The sequence below is a fragment of the Molothrus ater genome, chromosome 3 (genome assembly GCF_012460135.2).
Source record: "Molothrus ater isolate BHLD 08-10-18 breed brown headed cowbird chromosome 3, BPBGC_Mater_1.1, whole genome shotgun sequence".
Taxonomy (NCBI): domain Eukaryota; kingdom Metazoa; phylum Chordata; class Aves; order Passeriformes; family Icteridae; genus Molothrus; species Molothrus ater.
The window spans coordinates 1,213,101-1,239,946 of NC_050480.2; the positions used below are offsets into that span (position 1 = coordinate 1,213,101).

Sequence of the window (26,846 nt, forward strand, 5' to 3'; positions counted from 1 at the left end):
GACTTTAATTTTCTCCTCGTGTAGAGCTCTGCTGCAGTGCTCTGTGCTGCCTGAGATTCTGCCTTCCTACCAAGGAACCATCCTTTGCATGTATATTGCATTGAGATGGAAAACTCTGTTACCATTTCTGAAAATAGCAGCTGAAGACAGAAGGAGCCATCCCTGACAATGTGCAAAAAGAAAGAGATGCTGGAGCTTCTCAGGATCTCAGGGTCATTTCAGTAGACTGCTTTTCATCTCCTGAGCATCAAGTGCCTAAAAACTCCCTTCTACATGGTTAGAAACCCCAGTTCCTGCCCTCCCTGCAACAGCCCTGCTCAGGGGCAGCCACACATCCACTGCAGCACCCAAAAATGTGTTCTCAGCTCCTGGCTGGTGCCACATTGATGTGAGGACTGCAGGGTGAGAGCTGCACTTCTGTGCCTGCAAGGGAACCTTTGAGGCTAAACCTTGAGGGGATGGAGAAAGCAACCAGACCAGCTGGATGAGAGACCCAGGAAGATGCAAAAACCATGCAAGAACAACCACAAAACATATGGGACTGGACTTGGGGCAAAATACTATGAATATCAACCAAAAAAAAGAGAAACAGTAAAACCCCTTGTGCTTCTCAGTCCTTTTTCAGAAATTAGGAATATTCATGGCAGTGCACTGAATGCAGCATGAGAAGAGACTGAGTTTTGGAAACCAGGACTGCCTACAGTCCTCTAAAATAATTTCTTGCTGGTGGCCTAGTGTGGCAGCACACCTCACACATTCTGATAACTAACTGTGGGTGAAGCTAACAACACTGAAACTTAGCTTACTATAAAAGTAAAAAGGAATTACTCTTTTTTATTTAATGAGAAAGTCAAGGCTTATTTAAAAAGACACTTATTTCTATCAAAAAGCAGCAGTAGATCAGAAATACACCAAATGAGGTTTAAAGATTCCTGTTAAGTTTGTAATGACAACCCATGGGTGAAATCTACCCTTAGAATTCTGAACAGAGATTAAAAAAATTGCATCAACTGGCAGAAGTCACCGAATATAAAAATTGTACAAAATCATGGGCAGAAGGAGGGCTGGTGGGGTGATGTAGAGAAAGTCACCTCAGTCTCTTGGTTTACAGTAAAAGCAGGGGGTGCTCCCAGCTGGAAGCAGAGCTGTGGAAAAGAGCCCCTGAAAAGCTCTGGTGAGTGCCCTCCATTCCCAGAGCTCTGCAGCCAAAATCCCAGGGGTTTTACTGAAACCTGTGTGCAATCCCTGCTGCTGCCACCTGCCTTGCAGGCAAGCCTTGTAAAGCTGAGCTTCAGCTGCTCTTCAGTGACACACAGGGGGCTCTGCTCCTGCGCCCAGCCCCAGCCCAGGGTCACAGCACAGCTGGCACCACTGGCCCCAAAGCAGCCTTTAGCTCACACCATCTGCAAGATGCCATCAAGAGCCAGCCCAGGTGCTGTTTAGCTGCTGCCCACACACAAATCAATGACAAAAGGCAGCTCATTCACACAGGTGGTGCATTTCACCACCCTGAGAGCCGGGATTTTCTCCTACCCTTCGTTTAATGCCACTGCTGTCAGAGCTGAAACGTGCTATAACAAAACCAGCCTTTATGTAACCCAATAAATAAAAGTCACTAAGGCAATAGCTGTGCATAAATTTTAGCTAAAAACATTTTGTTAGAAGAACATGAATGTCCTCTGTAAAGCAGGTAGCATTTTAAAATAATGTTCTAGACATTGTTAATACTTTATTGCTATTCATCACAGAACCATTAATCATGGTGAACTCATTTGGTATTAATGTGGATGTCATAAAGTACTTCTGTTGCATTTCAATTATAACTCAGCCTTTAAAATGCTGCCAGCACTACATGGAGAGCTTTGAAAGCCAGATATGAATAGTCTGTTCAGAGATAACTACGACTGCTTTCTGGCAGGGAAAAACAACCTTTTCCATTCCTCATGGCCCTCAGGGGGCTGAGCGGTCCCTGGGGCTGTGCCTGGGCCCAGGGCTCCAAGGAAGAGAGGTCATCCAGACCCAGGAATATTCCTCCCCCAGGATGAGAGTGGGGGAAACATTCTTTTGGTCTGTTCAATCAGGGCTAAGCAGCAGCAAGGCCAAACTTTCCAGGCCCTGGGAGATTTCATTTTTTTCCTATCACTCCTGGGATTCCCTGAGGCACTCTCTTGCTTCCAGAGCTGAGTGCTTGGGCTTTTCCTCTCATGTGCTGTGTCTGCCCCAACAAAAACACCAGAGAGAGCTTGTATCTACAGCCCACTGTCTGTAGAGACTGGAAATGAGTGCATGATCCATCAGGGCAAACCCAAAGGGAGCTGATATCCCGACCTCTCTGACAGCAATTTAAAAAACAAACCCAAATCCTGCTCCTTGGCCTCAGGAGGCACTGAAAGAGCAAAATCACCAGCACAAAATACATGGACTCAAACAAATATCAGCTCCCTGCCACCAGGGAAGCCAAGAACTTGTCTAAGTGTACCTTGAAAAACCAGGATTTTTGCTCCTGTGCTGCCAGCAGAGCTTCCAGACGGATTTTACACACAGAATCCAAAGACAACAACAATCCCAACACTTCTCAACAGAAACAGTGTTAAACAAAGAAAAGGCAAAACACTTCCCTTTAGCTGCAGGAAGGTTTTTTTCTTCTTTTCAATTCTTGCATATAATTCCCATTCTTTTTTATCCAGGTCATCAATGTAACAAGAAAGCACACAGCAAGAATTCCTACCTTGGGAGCTCTGGCATGTTTTCCACATCTGGCATCTTTGACAAGGCTGATATCCAGCAGCTCAGTCTCCTAGAAGGAAAAATTGCAAAACAAGCAATTATTACATGATTCAAGAAGCCCTGTTGTGTTATCAGTGTCCCACTTCCCACATCTGTTAGTGCAAATGGAGATCAGCTTCTAGGAGAGCTCAGGTGCACCCAGGCAATTCCAACAGCAGCACTGTGCAGCTCTCCTAGGATATATAGGTTACACAGAAGCCATGAGAGTCAAGCTGATTTCCTGCATTGCTAAACAGCAGCTGCTGTGCTTTTGGTTTAATCCTTTTAATACAATTTTAGCATTTTGATGCTTGTCACAGTGTGACAAAAGGCAGTGTCACAAACAGAAAACCCTGCCTCTGCAATAGAAAACCTGCTTTATTATTGCCAGAACACTTTGAAAAGTGCTCATAAACCCCAAGAAGTGTTTTATCTGTAATGATAACCAAGTTCAACAATTTTAGTGACTGCTACTCAGTAAGACACATGCAGTTTCTGACAGGCATTTCATAGCTTGTGTGCTACTCTTGGGTTATGGGATATACAACAAAGCTGGCACATCATGACAGCTTCTGTTGGGCAAATTCTTGCCCTCCCCTACACACAAGGGGAGGCAACATGAAGAATGCCCTTTGCCTGCTTTGAGCATTAGGAAGGAGGATGGATGCTGGAGCAGTGTGATTCCCAGTCTGAAACACCCCAGCAGGAGCGTGACCACACTGCAGGGAGAGCCACACCACTGCCAAGCATTTCAGCTTCCAGAGCAGTAACTGCACTGCTGGGCAGGGAACTTGAAATCTTGGTGCTGGACAAAGCCATTACTCCTTTTCTTTTCAATTCCAAGGAGAAAAGGGGGAAAAAAAATTGATGGACATGTTCTTTTGCCAAGGGTTACTTGGGATCCTGATTTGCTTTTTGTTTTAAGGAGCCCACTCCTGCTCAGCTCTTGCAGAGCTTTGTTTTCTACTAAGACAAACTGCACCAACAAATTTTCACGTGACTGCACATTGACCGCATTTCCCTCTTGCCCCCCAGCAATCCCAACTCCCTTCTCTCTAGTACTTGCTGAGCTCCATGAACACTTTCCCCCCTCTTCATGGAGCCTGTTTAGAGGAAACCTGCACTTTTGAGATGTTTTTTTTTTTGCTTTCACTTGCCTGAAAGAGGACAAGAGTATCAAAACTTGCAGAGATTAGAAAGAAGCAGGGAGATAAAAGGTGGAAATAACCCAAACTCCACCAATACTCAGGGCGTATGGACACAAGCACTCTTCTGACAGTGCAGGTGAAACTTTAAATAAAAACAATTCACAGTTAAGTGCACTGGAGGGCTTTGAGTCCTTTCAACTTTGAGGTAATCCATATGGCCATTAAGACCCTGGCAGGAATGAAAACTATGGCAGAACTCTGGCGGGAAACAGGAATTATATTTACAACACCCAATAATACCCCCACACCAAAGTGGTCTCAAGCCCATGGGGAAATGTTCCACAGAAGCTCCAGGCACATGCAGATCATCAAAATCAAATTTCCCCAACTGAAAGGACTAAGAAGTACTAAAAATAAAGGCTTTAGCAGCAAACACATGAGGGAAATTAAGTATGCTGAAGAAAAATGGATCTTACAGATCACAGAGATGCTGAGCCACACAGTGTGAATTTCAAAAGGTTTTTTTTTTTTATTTGTCTGGTATTTTGGTTGTTAAAAAAGAGAAGAAGAACTAACTGAATTAGTAATTTAGTCACTTACAAAAGTGCAACTAGACCTCCCTAACACAAAAAGACCCTTTTAAGTGGAATAGCACACATGAAAAACAGACACAAAAAGAGGGAAAGGCAATGACCAGCACTCCCAAGGACCTGAACAGCCCTGCCCAGGTCTGCATCCTCCCAGATGGAGGAGGATGAGCGGGCACAGGGCTGGTTTGGAGTTTTGACTACTGCTTTCAAGCTGCTGGCATGCCACCAAGCCATGTGCAGAAAATGTGACCACCTGAGGATCCAAGAACTGACCAGGCAGTCTAAGAGTAGGGGAAATGTGGATTTTGTGGGGCTACTTGGCTCAGCCCAGCTGCCAGGGCTGTGGGAAAGGCTGATCCCTGAACATGCACCTCATGGCCTTCCTGCCCTGTTACCTCTCTGGCAGAGAACACAGGGTTTGTAATCCTATCCCCAGAATCCTTTCCATCCCTATTTGGCAACATCATTTAATATAAATAGATGAGAGCAGGACCTGCATCCATGGAAGTGCCTCTGCAGGCAGCGTTCAGCGTTCAGCTGGGGCTTGGATAAATCAAAATTCATAATGGGCCATTTCTTAGTACTTTGGTTCAAAGAAACCTCCTGGAATTCCCTCACCCCAGGCACTTGCTTTCATCTTTCAAACAGCTAATTAAGAGGGCAGAGATCAGCTTCCTTGCAAGTCAGAGGAAATACAATTTCCTATTTCCCTATTGCAAAACGCAGGGGGATTTTTGTACAAGGAAAATACACTTGAGCAGTGGCCAAAGAAATGCCCCATTTCCTGTGCAGCAGAACAGCCCAAGCCCTCCTCCACCTAAATAAACACAAGTTTTGTTAATGACTTCCTCCAGCCAGGCTTGGAAACACACTCTGTGTTGTAGGGGGCATGGAAGCCATAGCACATGGGGGGAAAGAAAAATGCAAATCCTCTAAACAGAGAAAAGTTGGACTTGCAGATTCCTCCAGTCATTGCTGCTGGGACTTAACCCTGCAATAGAGTAACATCTCTTAATGCAAGTGGAAGATCCCTCCAATCATTCATAACATAAAAAATCTGGAGTGAAGCAGTTACTAATCCTACCATGTTTGTTTTCAATTAGCAGCCTAGACAGAGGAGCATTCAGAGAGGGCTGCATTGTGCAATCTCACTTTTATGGCTGAGCACACACTCACAAAAGCAATGGATTGTGCAACCCTCAGTGTCTGCCTGAGCACTTGTAATTAGGCCCATCTGAATTTAATAGAATAACACCAATTTATACCAGCTGAGGATCTGGCTCACTTCTATTTTAGAATGCCCAAAATGATGCCTGCTGACTGAGTCATGGTGCCTTGGGAACGTGCTTGTGACACAAGCCCAGCCACAGAGCAGGAATTCTCCTGGATACCACTGGAGAGCTCTCCTGGAGAGCCAGCAGCAGCAGCAGGGAGGGCTGAGGGCAGGATCAACTACAGACCCTCCCAGAACTGTGTCAAGGAGACCCAGCTAGAGCAGGGCTAGTCCAGAGAGCCAACTGCTTTCTAGACATCCCTCACAAAATAACTGCACTCTTCTGCAGGCACTCATTGTGGCTCAGGAGTGGTGTATTGCTCTGACCTCAACTGCTCAGCCTCTGTCTGCATGTCCCCTCTGGCTGGATGTTCTTTTTTTCCCAGTGTATGGCACAGCTCTCAGCCAGTGCCACTCAGGGAGAAGGTCTAACCATTTAAACTCTGTAAACTCATTTTCAACTTAGCTGGAAAACCTGGGGCCTCACAGTTTCAAATCTGAAGAAGAAACTGTGTGCCTGAAAGCTAATCTAATTCTTCTGACTATTACCAGTCAGTCTACTAGAAGACACAAGACTGCCTTCAAAGTTTGGTCCATGCACTGCTAGCAAAATAAACTTGGGAAAACTAAGCTGGTTTTCTAAACAAGCACCTTTTATTGCTGCTGGATGGCAACATCTGGTCAAAGTTTTCAAAGGGGCAAAGCCAATTTGCTGAGACAAACTTCAAACAGAGAGTCAAACAACACTTTCTATTGGGAATAGCTAATCAAAATGAAATACTGCTTTAATATTGAAAGTCTCTGTTTTATCATTCTCTGAACATGAAAGTGCTGAATATCTCTGGAAGAAAAAAATGTATGCAGTTCTGTGCTAAATTTCTTTAATTCAACATTTTAAAAATGACATTTTAAATAAAATCACATGACCACTGTCCAAACAATATGTCAGAAAGAAAACATTACGAACAATACTTGAATCTGATGAGGAGCAATTACAGAATCAAAGAACCATTTTGGCTGGAAAAGACCTCTGAGATCACTGAGTCCAACCTTTGACCAAATACCACCATGGCACCAAATGCTCTGTTCCAGTCCTTCCCCAAGCACCTGCAGGGATGTGACTCCATCACCTCCCTGGAGCCCACTGCAGTGTCTGACCACCCTTGTGCGAAGAATTTGCAAGTTACAAAGGAATTCCAAGCTATGCTAAAGAACTGCCTTAGGTAAATAGGTATAGAAATGTATCCATTTACAGCCACTTATGGAACACACCTCACTCAGGTCTCAGGGGTTTGGACAGTGATCCATCAGCCACACTCTGATTAACTCTAGGATGAATTTCTCCACAGTGGGACTGAACATCTAATGCCAGTTCCAAAAGGGTGCTGGCAGAGCTAGGGGGTGTCATGTATCACTCCCCTGCTCAGAACATACCTATTTTTCCTTATTATCAATGAGAATAAATTGAATGAAACACAGCAATTTGTCTCCTCATCCCAAAGGAAAACTGTGGAGGACTGGTGAAAGTGATTTCACAGAAACCGGCACCGACAGCTCCAAGTAGGAACAGCAAGGCTGTCAATGACTGTAATTGGAGCTGTGCTTCCCCAAAAGTGCCATTATAGAATTCATCAGCTGCATCCCACCAGAGAGAGAGACAGTCCCTGAAGAAGCTGTCTCCATGCCTCCTCCTGGCAGCACACAATTCAATTATGGGGCATCAGAACGATGGGCTGTGTCAATACAGCAGCAGCAGAGCAGCACGTACACCTCCCATCAACAGGAGAACTCTCCCCAACAGCACCAAACTCTTGGGCTGCACAGTTGTCCCTCACAAGCTCAAAGTACTTTGTTACCTTCCCAACACGCTTCTCAAAGAAAAAAATGAAAAATTATGTTATTAATGCTAAACTTGCCAATCTGCCCACAGCAACCAGACCTCCTTCTAGCTCCTTGCAGTTGATGGATAAAGCAGCAGCAAGGCACTCAAATGATGGAACAGAGGTTCTTACTCCTAGAGTAGCCACTGACATCTCAAGGATCAATTAAACACAAGAAAATTTCAACTTGGTTAAAGTGGCTTCTGAATTCTCTGCGTTCTAAACATCTATTACAAAATCCAAAGCCCAAAACAAATCCACCACCCTGGCACATGGAATGAAAATTTGGGTGAGAGGCACAGCTGTTCACGAGGGGAGTCACAGCAAACACTGCTGCCTCCCCTGCTCCACTCAGAATCCAAGCTTTGCAGGCTTTTCCTTTTGGGCCAGCGAGCACTGGCAGAAAATCCCCACAGCCTCATCCACGTCAGGCCCGTTCCAATGCCCACATTCCAGGGAGTTTCCAAAGCCCCAGAGAGGAGGGTCCAGCAGAGGGGAGTGTCTGTCAGCAGCAGCTCCCCAAGGAGTTGGGGAGCACTGCTGCCATTTGTTCTGTGCTGCAGTGGCAGGGGACATCCCCCGAGGCAGGGAGTGACAGAACTGGGAGAAAGGACAGAGATGTGCTCCTCTTACACAGAACAGCAGCTTGGAAAACAAGAAGGGATGGCTTTAAACCCTGCTTGGACCACACGGCTCCCTAGGTCTGGACGAGCCTTTCTGAACAACGGCAGAACCACGGGGCTTGGTATCACAGAGAATGGAAATTCTTCAAAAAATCACTTGAACAGAATGAGAACAGAAGATTTCTTACTACCCAAAATATATTATCTGTAAATTTGAACTTGTGATAATCTTTACTTGGTGGTCACCAATTCTTAATTCCAGAAGACTTGGGGGCCTCAGCAAGGCAAGAACCAGCATTTATTATTTGACTCAACTGCTCTGGGAATGAGCTCTAAACACTTGGAAAGGTTTCCTGGCACTTTAGGAAGAACTTCCAAGCAGAGTTGCATGCCATCCCTCCTGCAAGGCCCCATAGGAAGCATTCCTCTGGAAAAACAAGCCCAAACTGAAAAGTTTTGGCTATCTTAATAAAACAGAGTCTCTCAATGTATCCCTGGAGTTGTAAGAACAGCAATATTGTCTTGTACAGGGAAAATGATCTGTGGTTCATATAAAGCATAAAACATTGAGCTATTAGGACAAAAATGAGAGGGAATTTTCATGCTAAGTGCCCTTTTAATAATGAAAGCAAAACAATTCTTCTGCAGCTATGCATAGAGCTCTTTGCTGCTTCATCAAAGGAAAATTTCATTTACTTGGATTTACAGATGCTGTGGCTGAGCAGCCTAGAAATGGGCACAGAGATTTAACAAATCTGAGTGCAAAGAAACAGGAAGAACACAGTGAAGATTTGCTGCCTGCCTTCATCCCAGCAAACTGGCCATCACAAACAGGCAAAGGACACAGGGAAGACTCAGCGTGCTCTCATCAGCCATCATCCCAGGTGTTAGAACAGTGGGAAAAGAGGAAACTGCCAAACCAGGTAAAACTTCAGCCATTCATCGGGCTCAGCCAACTGATGCTGCAGTTCAGTCCAAAGTCACCAGTGCTGATGGGGCATAAGCTCAGCTTGGTATATAAAAGCACTTCCCCCTCAGTCAGAGTGTCAGTGCATACTCCAAAAAACCAAGCCACAATCCTTAACCTCACAGCCTAAACACACGAGACAATCAGTGAATGAAAGGAGCAACGGCTCTGGGAAGGGATCCCCCAGCAGGACAGAGGAAAGCAATGGCAAAGCTGGAGATGTACCCCCTATCCTAATCCCACATCCTTCATGAACATGCCACCTCCTTATCCCACTGCTGCCTGTGCCAGTGCTCTCCCTTTTCCAGGAAAGGCTCCACCACAGGAACACTCAACCCCAGAAGCTTCTCATCCCAACAACCTGCGTTTGTTGCAGCATGCAGTGGGAATTGTATGGACAGGAACACCTTGAATGTAGCTGGTTGGAACTGGTTTGGATCTGCTAAAATTGCTCTCACACCACTGCCCATCCCACTCACACAGGCAGGGAACAACAGGAGAAAAAGGAGAATTCATGAAGTGCAGCCATATGCAAAAATGAAAAGAGCTGGAGGAGGACCTGCTCCAGAAGAAAGTACAAAAGCACCTTGTAGGCAGCCCTCATAATGGTACTTGACTGATTTTTATTCACATAACTGAGAATAACCTGGCAATTTGTAGCTTTAGAGTCACAGGGAAGAGTACAGTGAATTGAAGTTTAAGCAGTATATTTAAAAAGACCAAAAAACAGCAATATTTCTACTAAGAAACTTTTCCTTTCAAATCACAACTCAAAACATGTATGATTATGATGATTAAATGCCTGCCCAAGAAGGAATCTATCATATTTTGGGGGTGATGTTCTCATGCCATTATTTCACACTGACAGGGGATTACGGACCACACAGAGATTATGGGTTTTCCTTTGAAGCAAGTAAAATGTGTTATTTTCAACAGAGTGCCCCAAACAGTGAACAGCAGGAGCAGAGGCTTTCACCCCACATGAAAAACCACTGCACAACTCTTGCTCTATCACACCTGACAGTGTGAAAATCTGTCCATCAACAAAAGGTTTTTCCAAGACTGAATGAGATTCAAGGCTTTTGAACTTTAGAAAAGCCCTTTTTTAATGCATGCAGCATAAGTTGCAGGCATCTAAACAGATATCAACAAAGGAATGGCTCTGGCTGTTTGATTTTAGAAGCTGCTTCAGCAGATGAGGGCGTTTTGGGCAGAACTGCACTGCTCTGGAGTAGTTCTCCTTCTGACTAGTTGGGTTTTGTTGGAGGGGTTTGGAGATTGCACATTCATGTCAACAGCACAGAGCATTTGGCTTGTCTGTATTAAACAATAAATGCTTTTTACAGATCTAAATGTAACAGAATGGGGAGATCAGGACCTTGGAGCTGCTCTGCCCCCCACATAACACAGGGAGTTTTTATGTTAAGGCACGAACACAGCAATCCATGCCCTCCTTCCAGGCCTGCCACTTCCATGCATGGATAAAGAGAATCCACTAAAAACTGCATGTTTAGCAGAATGTACATTCCCTGCCAGCTCCTCCAGCTCCAGCCCTGGCATGTGTTACTAAACTGGAAATCCACAGGCCAGGCACAATTCCAGCTGGAGACTCCAGCTATAACATGCTGCTTGAGCACTAACAACAACAGCTGAAAACCTGCAAAACCTGGAGACTGGGAGGAACCTAAAGCACCTACAATTTTGGCAAAGGGAGGAGAAATAACCCCAGCAGCTGCATGCATGTTAGTCTGACAAGCAAAGCTTTGGAGGAGATGATGAAAGGAGTATTAATCACATGAAGGTAAAACAACAAAAAAATAAGAGACAGCATGAGCTTGCTGGCCAGATCATACCTCAACTTCTAATTTTTCTTTTTTCTTCACACAGGAAGCTTTTCTCTGCCTGAATTCTGATTACTGACATGAGCTGGAACTGGCAAGTCATCATCCCAAACTCTGGTCACCAGTACTGTGAGGTGCATTTAACCTGAAGGAGCTACAGAGAATGTTCCAGAAGTGGTCACAGAACACAGCACAGGCTCTTGTTAGAAGAGACTCAGAGCTTGGCTTCCACAGACAGCTAAGAGGGGGATGATTATTGTCTATAAATGCATGCATTGTGCAATCAGCCGAGAGGAAGAGGAGCTATTCAATCTAGAAAGAAATAAGAACTGAGTTATATGGATTCTAATAAGTGTGGGCAAAATTAGGATTATTTTTTTCTTCAGAATTTGAAAGCAAAAATCACTTTTAAAAAGGGGTTTGAGATGTGTTTCTGAATACTAATACGTGTACTACCCAATATCCATAAACATAGAGCACAGAACATGTTTTTCTCCAGTAGTGATCTAAAGGAACTGCATTTATTTACAGCTAAATCTTTGCATTCTCACCACTCCAACCACCAGGCAGCTTTACCTGCAAAGTTACCACTGGACAGTTCAGAGAGTAATTCATTAAATGTTGATTTGTAGGTGACCTATCTGGCAAGTGTTGATACTCCAACAATTTCAGAGGAGATTTCTACTTCCAGGCTCCTTAGATGAGCCTCAGAAAAAGGCAGCAGAAGCTGCAGGTGCAGAGGGAAATGCTTTTCCCAGCCAGATCCTGGGCTGTTTGCTGCTCTCAGGGAGGATGAAGCACACAAAACAGCATCAGCTGAAGGTGTCCATGCACACCAGAGAGGTGAGAAACCTGCAGGTGAGGGCACAACAGCTCTCTGAGGAAGCATTGCTTTGTTCTGAGGGAAATCCTATTTTGCTTCTTCTAAATGTCCCTAGTGCAGGAGTTGGGCAGCAATTTTCCATGTTCTCCTCCCCGTGCTGAGGCACAAACTCTCACTCCATCCTCCCACAGCCCCTTTTCACTTCACCTGCTGCTGCCACACTTGAATTTCCCTTATTACCTCCATTTGCTGCTTACCTTGTAAATATAAGTGAGTTTAAAACAGTTACTTGTTCGGTGTTTATGAGGGAATTAATTGGAGGGGAGTAAGAATTTCTTGCTAATTTATTCTTTACAAGATGTAATCATTATTATTTTTGCATGCTCTTGGGGTTTAAGGATAAGTGCATCTTAAAAATCAAAGCAAAAAAGGAACAAAAAAAAAAAGAATCCCCAGACCAGAATCAGTGGGTGAATCTCTACAGATTTAATTTACATTCATCTGCTATTAATCTGAATGCATAATATTCTTCACCATTATTTTATAAATCTCTAGCTAGAGCTGGGAAATTATTTTTATTGAAGTATGTGCATGCGCATGCCTCAGATACTTTTTGTCTTGGCAGCTGTGCCTGAAATTGGAATTTACACTGAGTGAGGAAATACGGGTCATTCTGCAAACACAACAGAGATGAAGTCAATGGCAACTTGTTGGAAGACCTTGAATTCTTGCCAAGCCACGTTTCCCAAAATATTTTGCCCTACACCACACTCAAGCCTCAATTACCAGCTCCTCTCTCCTCTCCAGCAGGAGCCAGCTGCTCTGAGCATCAAAGGCACGTACACAGAGCAGAACCAAGCTGGAATTCAGCAAAAAACCTGTACAGATGGGTGATTAGCTCTTCTCATCCTTCCTCAAACTGAAGAACACACTTTTCTTAACAGGGACTCACTTCAGCCTACACCTGAAGTGTGCCAATAGTTGCATTACACTCAGCATATTCTGAATTTTGCATTTTATTCCTTGCCCGAATCCAGCACTTTGGGGCTCTTACAAGATGGGGACTTTTTGCTTTTTTATGTTGTGTCTTGTTGGCAGCATGGATACAAGAAGACACAAGGAGATATTTTCCTCTCCTATCAGGGCACTCTTTGGCTCTTTCCTGTTTATATTTTCTCCTGCTATGTGGAACTAAAAGCAAGGCAGCAAAGCCAAGGTTAGCCCTGCTGTCTAATGATGTTTCTTTATTTAGCAGCTCGTTTGACTGAAGTTGCTGTTTTCTCCCCCAGAAATGTTCTCAGTTCTGTTCTCTGGAGCATAATTATTCCATCTACCTTTTCCCCAGCAGCAGCACACCAAGAGCTCTTGACTTTGTAAAAGGAAGTTCACGTTCCTGAAGGTGACTGAAACATGACTTGCACAAAGTATTGAAGGACTCAATCCTAACAGGGGAATGCAAAAGAAGGAGAGGACCCAAATACACTGCAGGTCCCCCAAGCCTCTATGAATCACAGTTTTTAAAAACCTCAAGGGCATTTTTCATGGCACACCCAACCTGCAAGCCTGAATAACACCCAAACACACTGATTTGAATCCATTTGTATCTCATATTGCCAGAAAAATCATCTCACTTTTCCAGTGCCCTCCCTGACATGACCTGGATGTCAGCTCTGCATTTCTTTTCCAGACTTGAACCTCTCAGCATGAAATAATCCTGCTGGATGATTGCCTGGGCTGGGGTGGGTTGCTTGTTATTATTCTTAACGTAGCAGCCAAGGTGATTTCACCAACTTCCTCAAATGAAGCTGCAATTTCTGAAATAAGGCACATCCTAGCAAAAGAGATGAATGGGAGTCAGAAATGCTTTGGGAAGTGTTTCATGCATGCTCCAAAATACCAGCTGCCTCTTGCATGTGGGAACATCTAATGCCTTCCAGCTTGGAAAAATACCTTTGGATTTCGACAGTCAGTAAGGTTGGTGAAAATACAGCCAAGTTTGGACAAGCTACTGAAACATCTCCTTTCACACACAATGAACTTAAAAACCCAGAATATATGTGCATGCTGTTATTCTCAAAATGCATAAGGGAAATTAAGTGTTTAATCTAGCATTTCACAATTTCTAAGTGGTTAAGCTTGCAGCTTGAGTAATGTCTTGTTTCTTTCTAAATAAAATTTCACGTGTAATGAAATTATCATTAGGAGTCAAGGGTATGATTTAGCATGTCTTTCAAAGCAGGCTAGGCTGCATCCAGAATAACACCAGGAAGTGCTATTATTGAGTAAAAAGCAGGATAGTTGGGGGAAAAAAAGACATGCTTAGAAAAGGAATGATTTTTCTGTAATTACGTAGATTGAGAAACAGCTATTTTTGTCAACATCTTCAAAGGGACTATTCGAGTTATGGAAAGTAAACAGAGGAAAATTAGAAAAACAACTTTCTTTTTCTTTTTTTCCTCTCAGAAAAATGATGGTTTGAAAAGCAACAATGAGACAACAAATCTACCTAGGAGAGCAAGGAGAACAGTGCTTGGGTAGAGGCTGGGGTCAGTGGCATCACCGACTGTGGTTTTAGGCCCTGGACACAGCAGGATTTTACTGATAAGAATTTATCTGCAGCTTGTCACCCTCACAAATCCCTCCCAGGACACACAGCTGGGCTGGCTGTCAGTCAGGACAGGAGGGGTGATGACACAAGGCACTCATCGTTAGAACCTGGGTGGCAGCTGAGCCCTGTAGAAGACACATGGTGGGGGAGAGAGCAAATAAACAGGAGCTTGCCGGAAGGTCCTGTGTGTTCTGTGTCTGTGTTTTGTGATCTGCCCTGGCAGCTTTATAATGACAATTATGATATTTAGGGCTCTGCCTGGCGATTTTTTTCCCCCACTAGCGTTGGTGAGTCCAAGGTCCTGCATGAGAATTCCAGGATTAAACACAGATTGGGATGTGCAGAGGGACACAAGTTTTTAGGCACGTATCTCCTGGTCTGTGTACACAATGAAAACCACTTTCTCCAGTTAAACCAGACTCTCAGATTCTCATTATCCTTCCCCAGGATAAGCAAACTCACAGTTCACCACCTTCCCCTATTTTTTGCAGGATGTTTTATACAACAATTCACAGAGCATCTCACAGAAGGGTCAAGAGTGACCACAACAAACGTGTTCTACCTGATAATGGGCAAACACAAAACTGGCAGAAACTTCAATTCTCTCAAAAACAACCAAATAAACACAGGGACTTGTGACACTCTTTCCTCCACACCTTTACATATATTCCTGTTACAAAACTTGCCTCTTTTGTAAGAAGTAAAATCCCCCCTCATATACATGATGCAACATTTTATATTTCTTTTTTAGTCTGGATTATCTCCAGGATCTTCCAAACCTGATTCAAAACACTAATCTGTGTATCAACAGTTTTGGAAATGTGGGTATATGACAGTGTAATGGCATTCTCACTTCCTTTCCCACAGCAAATACAATTTTCCATTCAGAAAAAAAAAAATTGCAGAAATACCTTTCATTTCTCTGAAAATCTGGCTTTACTGACAGTCCAGATCCTAAATTTACCTTTTTCTGCACAGAAAAGTCTCTTAAATGCTAACAGTGTGTAACTGTTCTTTGAAATAAGTTTTTATTTAGGCTCGTAGAGGCTTAGTCTCTCTCAGTAGCCTCAGCCTTTCAAAAGGATTGTTTACCACTTCAATTAAAAGAGAACAGAATAACATGACCAATTAAAAAGATGAAGGAGATGGAGTTTTATATTAAACTTGAAATTACCCTTATGGATAAACAAACCTTAGCCAATTATTGCAGCAGCAAAACAAATTAAGATACAGTCTCAAACCAGATTAAACACGAGATTAATTTCCTCAACAAGTACGTGCCCAAGATGGGAGAGCTCAGCAGCCACAACCCTGAGTGTCCCTGTCATTACAGCCCTGAGGGAGGAACACAGACCATTCAGGCACTGGGAAAGCACCAGCAGGAATGGCATTTTAATACTTCCTCCACTCTTTTGTGTAACTTTTGTTAAGAGTTGAACAGAGTCATTTGTGCTTCAGGAAGATCCCATCAATATTTGAGCAGCACATCCAACCTCCAGCAAATAAATCAACCAATCTCGACTTTTATTGCCCCGGATTTAGAACCCACATTTGATCATCTCATAAATAATTGCTCACCTCTGATTCTCAGAAGAGCTTGAATGGTCCATTATCAGGCAGAACCTAACTAACATACTATTACTATTCCATTGACGGCACATAGTCTCTCCCCCTCCAAAATTCATAATTAAAGAAGCAGGCTGGGCACATCGACTCTGTTCACTTCAGAAATATTGGAGACATTTGTTTCTTCTGCACTTGCCACGCAGGGACAGGAATCTGCACATTGTCTTTTCCCCAGCAATAAATCCCAAGGAAACATCAGCAATGTAGGGAATGGATCTCAAAGTCCACTAGTGTCTGATGGATTTGGTTTCTAATGGGATTTCATGCTCCATCAGAATCCAAGGCAAACTAAACACCAGACACTAGGAAGAAACAGGAAAAACCATTTCCAAAATGGATTTATAAAGTAAACTTTGGAAATAGGCAGAGAGTTAACATTTACTTTGGCTTCAGAAGCCCTCCTGAAGTTTCCCTGGAATACAGAACGGCTCCTCAGGGCTGTGTCAGCGTGTCTGTGCCTCTGGCAGCCACTGCAGAGCGGGTTTCCCTTTGGGACTGGAGCAGGGATTGCTCCCAAGTGTCCATTCAAACCCTGCTGTGGGCTAAGGGCAGCACGGGTGCTGTTGCTGCACAGCCGAGTGCCTGAGCTTGGCTCCCTGGGTCACTCCTGCTGGGACTCCCTGCAGTGCCACAGCCTCGGGGGAGCTTCAGAGGACAGGGAAAGAAACACATCCCACTCCTGCTGCTGCTTTACAAGGCCAGGAACCAGCCCCCACTTGGCAATAAAACGTGCACTGTGCAGAATCATCACTTCTCCCTTTAGATGTGCATGGAGCAAGGCCCTCTTTTTCTTCTCTTTCAAACCCAAAATTAGTTTCCGGAATGCTTTAGGTTATTTGAAAAGAAAAAAAAAAAAAGACCAAACCAAAACTTGCTTCTGACACCTGATAGGAAAATGGATCTATTTCTATGGCAGTAACTGCCACTCAGCACAGACCTTCCTACATCTGCATATGCAGCTCCCTGAGCATAAAGAGATAGGGGAAAAAAAGATCTGAATTGAATTTATGATGTCATCTCTATGGTGTTGATGTTAGACATGTTAACAGTGGTCTGCTGTGCATGCAGGTTAACGTATGTCTCTCACATTGTGGAGTCAATATCCTACCCAGTGTAAATCTCAAAGTTCAGCATGCCCTGAATTAAATCCTGTAATGACTCCTAAAGGTGGCCGTACAATCTCTAATGTCAATACCATACTCTGGTCCATGGCTATAATTTGTTCAGTCAATAATTCACCACAGTCTATTAAACTTAGTACTGGCTTCCTCAAAAGTGCTAAAATAAATGCTTAAAAGACTCCCAGTGGCATATTTATAGTTATCTATAATTGGCTCTGCAGCATCACAGGAGCACATCATGGAAATTATATATATAAATCAGACCACGATCTTAATTTCACACTTATTCTCCAAGGGTTGGCATAAACAATTGCAAAGCCTCCTGTAGTTCATGATAGCCTGAATCCACAGCCCAGGCTGCACAGCCAGCAAGGCTGCCCTGAGTTCTGTTCTCCTTTGGCTACGTCAGGAGGCTGAGCAGAAGCTGAAGGCCAATTCCCAGCTGACATTACAGGCTGGCTCCTCATTAGGAAATTTCTGATTCCTCAGTGTAATTCAGCCCCAGCAGGCTGCTGGGAGCAGTCAGGTCTTTGGGATGCAGCTGTCATGCAAAAGGACTGGCTGTGGGACCACACAGAGTTATGGATGCAAAGGGGAAAGTGTCCCTGCCCTGAAGAACCCCACAGATCCATGGTGGAGGGCTCCTTCCTATTCAGGTGTGACCTTCTGGGTGACACACAGGTCCTGATCAACAACAGTCACAACAAAGCTCTGATTTGCAGAAGGATGACCTGCAAGCATCAACTTGGCTGTCTCTATTACCTCACTCTTTGTTGTTAAAACTAAACAAAACAAAAGAAAAAACCAATACAAGCAGGCAGTGCAAAAGTGCTGAATGTTTTCAACAGCTTGTTATCTATCTTTGTGATAGATATGAACTCCATAAAAGTCAAAAAACAAGGAGAGAAAAAAAGGCTGGCTGGCAAATGTTGATGCACAGCAGCTCATGTTATAACACACACTGCTGGACTCCTTTTTCCATCTATATGCCAGGAACAATTGACCTAAGGCAAGGCTTTTTTATTGCAACTTTTGGCAGATCCAGTCAATATTCATTATTTACAATTATGCTTTTGTGTGTGCGTTTCCACTGTAGTCTCTCTGCCTAATTGTCAAGTCCAGATAGGACTTTGCCATATAATTATTCAAAATGCATTTGGTAAGTGATGCAGATGGAAGATGCAGGAGGAAAATAATACCAGTATGAAATTACATTCCAACAGCAGTCTGCAATGCATCTCTCTAAACACAAAGTATATGGTAAGCTAGCACTAAAAACCCTCCAGCAAAACCCCTCTTTGTTCATGTTTCCTTCAGTAATTCAACACCCTTTGTTTTCCTGATCTGTGGTGACCAGCAGCTGCCTGGACCTGCACTGCAAAATCCCACTTGTACCACCCCACAACACAGATCCTGCTTAGGGCTAAAACCCACAACATAACTGCAGTCCTCTAGACCCATGCTTTAAACAGAAAGCCCACGTTCCACACCAGGGTGACAGGGCTAGGGGACAGGACCTGCTGTAAGCACAGACCTGCTGCCCACAGAAGTTACAGTTCAAAAGTTAAACTCAGCTTGATTCAGATCAGCTGAGCAGATCATGGAGTTTCTTTCAGCTGACAAATTTTTGATGTGATATTTCAAGAGGGAGATAAACTTACAGTAAACTGATTAAATTTGTCATGTGACCAAATCACCTAATGGCCAGAGGTCCTGAACTTGCCTCTGAATAGCTGAAGGCAGATCAGGCAGGGTTTAATATCCAGCTACATCAAAGCTTCTCTCTTCTGCTCCTGGGACAGCCAAGATATTTTCTATGGAAAGGCAGAAGGGAGAGGCAGGGGGGAGCCACAGGAGTGTCAATATCAAGTGCATGACATAAAATACACTCTGTCTGTACTTGCTTTCAGGGCTCTTTGCAAGTAACCACATCTTGATGCCCCTCCCTTGCTTTCAGGCTCCTTTATGTGAGCATCTTCTCCTGAGTGATAAGAGGAAGTTGCAGGCTGGAATGTGCAAATGCAGGGAGTGTGGGAGTTGCTCAATTCCCCCAGGAATCAGTGGTATAAGCACTGGCAGTGCTAATGGAGGATTAGCTAATGGAGGATTCACCTGAGACATCAGCTTGTCTCAATTCCCTCCCCTGTCAGCACTCTTGGAGGACAGGGGAGCTTTGGTAAAGCTGCACTTCCAACATGTTTCTAAGCCAGCCAAATTAGCCTAAATGAACAATGGCAGGCCAAAAAAAGCTGCAGTAATATAATTTGGCTTTGTGCTAAATATAGTACAACAGCACACATTCTGTTCTGAAGTACAACTCTAACAAAAAGCAAAAGGTAACTTCTAAACCCTCTCAACACTTTCCTTCGCACATCCCTGTGAAAGATGAGGGATCAGGCATTGCCCAATGCCTGATTTGCAATCCTTGAGCAAAAACGGTGCAGACGGACACACCAGTACAAACAACCTGAGCAGAATCAAGTGGCAGCAGAGTTCAGTGTCTGTCTCATGCACTGTTCATGCAGGGATTCTAGGAAGGAAAACTGGAAAACAAAACCATATCTCAGCAAGCACAAGAATGGACTTGTGCAGTGATCCTTCAACAAGCCCTGTGCCACTTCTGCTTCTCCTAAGGCAATCAAGTGATGGAAGGAGTTGTTCTGCTCCTGTGTGTCTCCCCAGTGCCACACTGAGCAGCTCCTGCAGCCATGGCAGAACCAGGCTGATGTTCCACTAAAGCAGGCTGCGAGACACCTCCTCCAGGCTGGGGAAGGAGCGGCTGCACACCCACAGGCTGCCAGTTCTGCTGAGAGCTCAGCTGAGAGCACCCACCAGCCCTGTCCCTGCCTCCACAGGCAACACAACCTGATGAGCTCAGTCTCACTCCAATGGGAGAAGTTAAAATTTCACACAATTCGGGGTGACAAGCATTTGAGCAGGCTCTTGTTGGCATGCTGAGCCAACAGATCCCATCATTTCCTTTCATTTAATTTTTGCTGTTTGCAGATAAGAAGTACTTGTTTAAAAAAAAATAAACAAGACACCAAGAAACGGTAAAATACTTCTAAGCTTGTTGCAGAAGGGCTGAATAGTGAGAAAATGCTAAGGGTCAGAAAGAGTAAATTTCTTATCCATCTCCAGCAGCCCTGCCAGCTCTGCCTCCTAACATCTTCCCTGAGATGCTGCCCATACTGCCACAGGCAGAACTGCTCATATTTGATTTTCTCTCCTCCAGCCTTGACTCTTATTCCTCCAAAGACTCCTCTGTCTTGGCATCCCCTCCTCAGGCTTGACATCTACTATCCCATCTCCTACCCACCATTTGTCTATTTCGAGCTTTTTGTGCATTTACAAAAGTGACCTGGTGACCTCTTGTAAAAGCCACCTTGCCAACACAAAGGGACAGCCAGCAGACAAACACACACTTCCCATGCTGCCCATGGCACCAGCCTCACTTGCTGGCATGGGAACTCTCCTTCCCTGAGCTATTCCTGCTCACTCACATCCCCTGTCCCCACACAGCCCTGGCTGCTGGATCCAGCTGCTGCCTGCAGGGTTTGAGGGAAGGTGTGGGAATCCACAAAATCAGAGGGTTTTGGGAAAGCTGCAAAAGGCAGGCCTCAGAGACAGCAGAACTGTGAGCAGAGCTAAGCAGCAGCCATGAGATTGGTCACCAGAAAAATCATTTAAAAAGTAGAAAAGCAAGGACAAATAAAACAATGATCCGTGTATTCATGTCTAGAATAACTCTCTAAGCTACAGAAAAGTTTATCTAGTGAGATATTAGGAAGTTTGAAGCTTAATCATGGAGCTCTGTGCATTGTGCTTTAAGGCTTACAAGCAGGTATTGTATTTGAAATAAGCATTGTTTAAAACAAAGGTACCTGTGCTTGGTGGTTGGATAGAACTACTGTCCATGTGCTTTTGCTTTGTGGGATTGGTCAAGAAACTCATAAAGTGAGTTGTAACATTAAGTTCTGTGTCTGCTGCCTGGGATGTGAGCTGCTGGCATCTCCCCATTGCCAGAGCCATGGAATGAGAGTGATGCTGGACAATAAAGCAGCTCAAGGCAGTTCCAGAGCAGCCCCGTCCCGTCTGTGATTTGTGCACAGCCCCCGGCCGGCCGGCGATAGGAAGGTTGTGCTCAATTCACACATCCCACAGCGCTGGGAGCTTGGCCATCCACGTGCAGGTGGACACAGAGCTGCAGCAGTCAAGTGAATTTGCTGGCAGCCCTCTCACCATCACTCCATAGATCCCAGTGAAGTTCTCTGCCAGCAATGTTGGCTGTGTGGAGCCTGGGCTGGAGTCACCTGTGCAAGGCAGGATTTCATCAATGACCCTTCCTGCAAATCTCCTTCCCAGTGCAACCCCAAACACGCTGGGATTCCAGGTCAGTTGCTCTGGCCATAGAGAAGTGCCTGGGCTTTATTCAATGTCATGGTCACACAACAAGGTGAGTGAAGCACAGCTTGACTGACCAGCACATGGAGAAGAGACACAGGTAAAGCATTTTGGAGGGCCAAACCTGCCTTCTCCCACAGGTTCTACTTTGGGGGGAGTTTGGAAAGAAGAAATCACAGCTGATTTCAGAACATTCACTTGGAAAACAGATAGTAAAGTCTGCTTTTGCCTTGCCCTTAAAAATGAAGATACTGAGACATTTGCTTGTAATGCCACCTGAACACTCTCTATAAGAAGAAAATTAACCCTCTCTTCTCCTTTCTGCCTCTCTAAAGAAGCTCATTTCCTTCCAGTTGCTATCTTGCAGAAATAATATGCCTTGACTCACAAAATTTGTCTTTAGTAACCTACAGCAAGCAACACAACGTGTCTGTACTTGGAGTCTAAGAAAAAAGGAAACTGTGTTTGTCCTCCCACAACCAGGCAAGCCAAAATTATTTGGGGGATAATTTTAAATCACACATGTGTTTAAAAATATATATGGAAACATACTTTTTGGTTTGTTTAAACCAAGGGTGTATGTCAAGGACCATCAGCTTCAACTCCTCCTAGACTTTGATGGCTTGTTTGGCCACAAGGGAGAAGAGGAAGTTATTTCTTTTCGTGGTAAAAAAGAAAAATAAACAACCCCCCTCCACTCCTCCAAACCCACTCCTCCTCTCTCACACACACACCAGAAGACCCAAAGTCAAACAAACAATAGCCCCAGAGGAAATAAAACTTTAAAAAAACCAAACAAGCATAAAATTCCTTGAAGTGTACCACCTTTCAAGAGAACATTTGGCAACCACTTCAAAATAACAAACAGGGACATGCAGCCCATGTATCTCCTCCCTTTGCAGAAATAAATTGAGAGTTGCTGTGATACTTAAGAGATCCATCAAGAACAACAAAAAACTAACCAGTGAAGCTTGTGCATGTCTGTGTGTCTGCAGACCTACAGTGTTGACAGATTCTGCCATCTTCAAAAGATATTAAATGTTGTTTGAATTGTAGCTCAGTATTTAAAGTTGGCAAGTCACACCTAAATTTTCCAGAATATTCTTTTGATTACCTGGAAAAAATAATGCAGGTTGGATATTCTCCATCTCACCAAAAAAGCACATTCAGGGCATGTGCATACACATGACAGACACATCATGTACATGACACCTTGTATTTTATAGCTATGTCCAGTGATCCAAAATGACAATAAAAAAATTTAAACAAGCTTATGTGTTATAAGATCCTTTAAATCATGCATTTAGGCTTTTTTTACATGTTCTTGATCCAGTTTTAACACTATTTTAAAATTTTCACCTACAGGAATAAGAAAATTCTTTTCTCAAAGCCAGTAAAAAAAATCTGTTATGCCATGATGGGACTGCAGAAATTGGGACTTTTAACAAAAGGCCAAATAGGATGAGGTTTAAGCTTCAGAGGATCTATGAACATCTGAAGGAATCAGTGAAACCAAAGGTAAAAATAACAACAGGAATTACACCACTGATTTCAACAGCATCAGGTTCTTATACTGCCTGCCCAAATTTAATTTCTTTTGTGTCAGTCGATTATGCCTTGGCATTTTGCCCTCCTGTTGCAAGCCACAATTTGTAAATTAGTTTTCAAGGTTAAAAAAAGGTGCAAGGAAATGAGATTTCCTACTGCCAACCAAACATCACAATGAAGTATTGCAGTAGCTTTCCCAAAAGCGCACACATTGGTCACTCTCCTGATAAGAAAACCTTAAAAATAAATTCTGACAGGTGATTCATTTGCCTTTTACCACAGCCCCAGCACAGGCAGGGAGATGTGCTGACCCCCCAAAGCCTCCAGCAGCAGCAGCTCAACACCTGTATTTTCACAGGGTGCTCCAGAGCAGCCACCCCAAAGATCCTCTCCACCACACAAAAACGCCTGAGCACAAAGCAGGTGCAATAAAGACAAACTCAGGCAAAATCCAGGCAGTGACTCTCTTCTAAACACAAGGTTCTGTCTGTTCTACAGGATCATCATCACCATCACTGTCGTGGGTCTCAGAAGAAATGTGGAGTCTGTTTTGCAAGCAGAGCTAATGAGAGTCACGTGGATCATGTTTTTCATTAGATGGAGGATATGAGCCTGATTCAACTCCACTGAAATCAATGGCAGCCCCTCCATTCATCTTAATGAACCTGAATCAGCTTCTGGAAGGTCAGAATGCAAACCCCTCTGCTCCTCCTGCCCCACACAAGGACCTGCTGCCTTCAGGAGTCCCAGGACAAATTCAGCACACCAAAAACCACTCAGATCAGGTCAGAAGAAAAGAATACACAACCACTGAGGGCATTTTCATAGCAAAATGCCTTATGTCAGTGGGAAATAGCTGCATATTTCCCTTACTCTACTTTTTTCAGGGTTAGCTTCAAACTAAATTAATCATGTAAAACTCAAAAAACCTCAGCAGGTGCTGACAGAACTCATGTGAGTGCATGGGATATGTGCAGAGAACTCCAGGGCAGTGCAGCCTTCCCGTGTCACTGAAAGCACTGATCACTTTATCAATGTAGAGAAACTAAAATACAGTATTTAAAAAGAAAAGCTGAAGAAAATGCCTCCTTTTCCAAGCAGAAACACATGATTAGTTTCAGGACTCATTTACAAGAAGGAAAAGTAACTTTTTCTCCACACAAGGTCTGCAAATGATGCATTTTAACAGGTACACAAAGTGGGATTCTGGCTACAACAACAGATTTCTGTGTTTTCTTGTTACCCTCACTTAATGGCAGCAAGTGGCAGCATCCCCTCAGATAAATCTTTACCACTTTGCTTAAGAGCTTTTCTTGGTTTTATACTAAGTAATGGCCAGGTGATGGGAGGAAAGGAGGGCTGCATCAGACCACAAGCACGTCAGGAAAAGCTGCAAGGATGGACAGGGCTGTTATTATTTGTTATTGTCTTTGGCTGGGTCCAACACAAACACACTGCAGGACAGACCCTCCTCAGAAGGACACACATTACAGGGATGCTTAATTGCTGCCAATTAGATAAAAACTGAGAATGAAAATATTTTTACTTAAATGTTGACTTTATAGCTACTTCAACAGCAGCTCTACCATTCCCAGCAAATAAATCTCACCACCAACTTGAAGCAATGTCCTCCCTCCCTAGTTTTCCTCGTTGTTAGCAAAGCCATCTATATTATTTTTACTCCTTCTCGTTCTCCTTGTAAACTGTGTGCATAATGCCAGCCCCCCTCCAGCCCCATGGACGCTCTACACTTCAAAAGGACAAAAACACTACTGAGGGTTACTCGTGCAAGCTCATTCAGGGAGGCTGCTCTGTTCCTTGCCCATCTCCCGCACACTTGGGGGATGCAATTCATCTTGGTCCAGTGCTTTGTCAACTTTCCACAGCTCTAATTACCTCATTATGTGCTTCACTACACCAGTCAAGCCTTTTTCCTTTCTACATTGCCTCTTATGGTCCTGTTGCTTATCCTAAGGAACATTTTTTTTTTTTTTCCACTTTTTTTTTCCTCTATGTGTGAAAAGCAGCACAGGGAAATGAAGTGAACTTGCTCAGTGAACTTGGAGTCTCTTGCCCGGCTGCATGCCTGAAGGCACAGGGTAATTAGGCACATGCCAGACAGATCACATCTGATGCTTTGCTCTCTCCAGCTGATTGCCTTTCATCAGCACCTTCAGTCATCCTCAGCTCGCTTTCTTTTTCAGGTCCCTGTGTGCCTGTCAGTTCACAAAGAATTATTTTAGGAAGAAGGATTTGGAGACAGACAGGTTGGAAACAGATCTGAAAAAGCAGGAACCTGAGTACAGAAAGAACAGCAGAGATGGTGACATCAGCCTCCCAGTTCTGGGTTTGCATGGCTAAGAATAAGCGATACCTGCTGCCACAAGCATGGAAAGGCTCTCTGGAAGGCAGAGCATTAAGCGTGCACCAGACACAAGTGACTTGTATTTGCTGTTTATCCCACTGAAGGGAATTGTTTCCAGTGCAGGAAGAACAGGGCTCTGTTCTGTTGAACACTGTGTTCAGATTGCTCTACTCCACATTGAAACACGGGGAAGATGAAGCTGCACCTTATGGAAGTGGATTCTGGCCACCAGCTCCATCCAGCAGGGAGAATTCCTGCTCCTTTCAATTCCTACCTCCAACCCAGAGCCCTGTTTTCTCTTTTGTTCCCCCCCTCTCCTACAGCTTCCTACACCCCCTGCAAACGAGGCATTGCCAGCTTTGGCTGTGCTCTCCCCTGCTGTGGCACAGACGCTCACGAGGAATTCACTGCATCTCCAGCTGGGGTGCTCAGCTTCTGGTTTATAAAGCACATGCAAAAAGCCATCTTGGCAAGAAAAGAGAGCTACAACTCCTCTGTCAGAGGCAATTAAACTCCTAAGTGCAAGTCAACAACTCCCTGGAAAAAGAAGAGGAAGGGATTGAAGAGAGGAAAGTGAAGCCAGCATTTGCTGGAGCACACCGGAGAGGAGAGGGAGAGGGAGAGGGAGAGGGAGAGGGAGAGGGAGAGGGAGAGGGAGAGGGAGAGGGAGAGGGAGAGGGAGAGGGAGAGGGAGAGGGAGAGGGAGAGGACCCAGCTTGCTGGCCCTGTACCACAGTTTGCCTTGTCAGCTGTTAACACAAGCAGCTTTCTATTTATATTGACCAGGAAGCACCAACTGAGAACAAAGCAAACCCGGGTCCCCACATTGTCAGTGGCACAGAACAATGCCAAAGTATGTCCAAGGAGCTACAGACAAAAGCCTGGCACGTAAATACACACAGCTCAGAACACTGAGCCTCTAAAGAACACTGCTCTCAACAAACATCACTATCTGCACTGTGAGAAGATGCCCATGAACCTGGAACCTGCTCAGACCAGTCTTCAAATACACAAATTCAACAAGATCCTGACCAGCTACTTTCAAACAGGTCAAGTCTAATTTGAAGATTATTTCCATAAGGTGTGTCCCCCATTAGCAGACCGAGGTCCTCTGAAAATGTTGGTTTTGGTGCTGGTGTGCCCCACTAACAGCTACAGCTTGTAAATGCTGCCTCCTCTTGCCTCATCTGACACGAGCAGGAGCCTGGGGCTGGGGGAGCTGCAGGTCCAGATGACAGAACTTGGCCTGAAGTTGTTCCACGT

The 26,846-nt window shown here is 44.2% G+C and overlaps 1 protein-coding gene across 3 annotated transcripts in view; it reads right to left on the minus strand.

The window, feature by feature from the left end:
- The window catches only part of PLCB1 (phospholipase C beta 1), a 330,038-nt gene that overhangs the window by 238,051 nt on the left and 65,141 nt on the right, over window positions 1–26,846 (minus strand). For all 3 annotated transcript variants that reach the window (XM_036380013.2, XM_036380015.2, XM_036380016.2), the window contains exon 3: window positions 2,729–2,797. In XM_036380013.2, coding sequence (XP_036235906.1) covers window positions 2,729–2,797 — 69 coding nt within the window. The remainder of the gene's footprint in view (window positions 1–2,728; window positions 2,798–26,846) is intronic.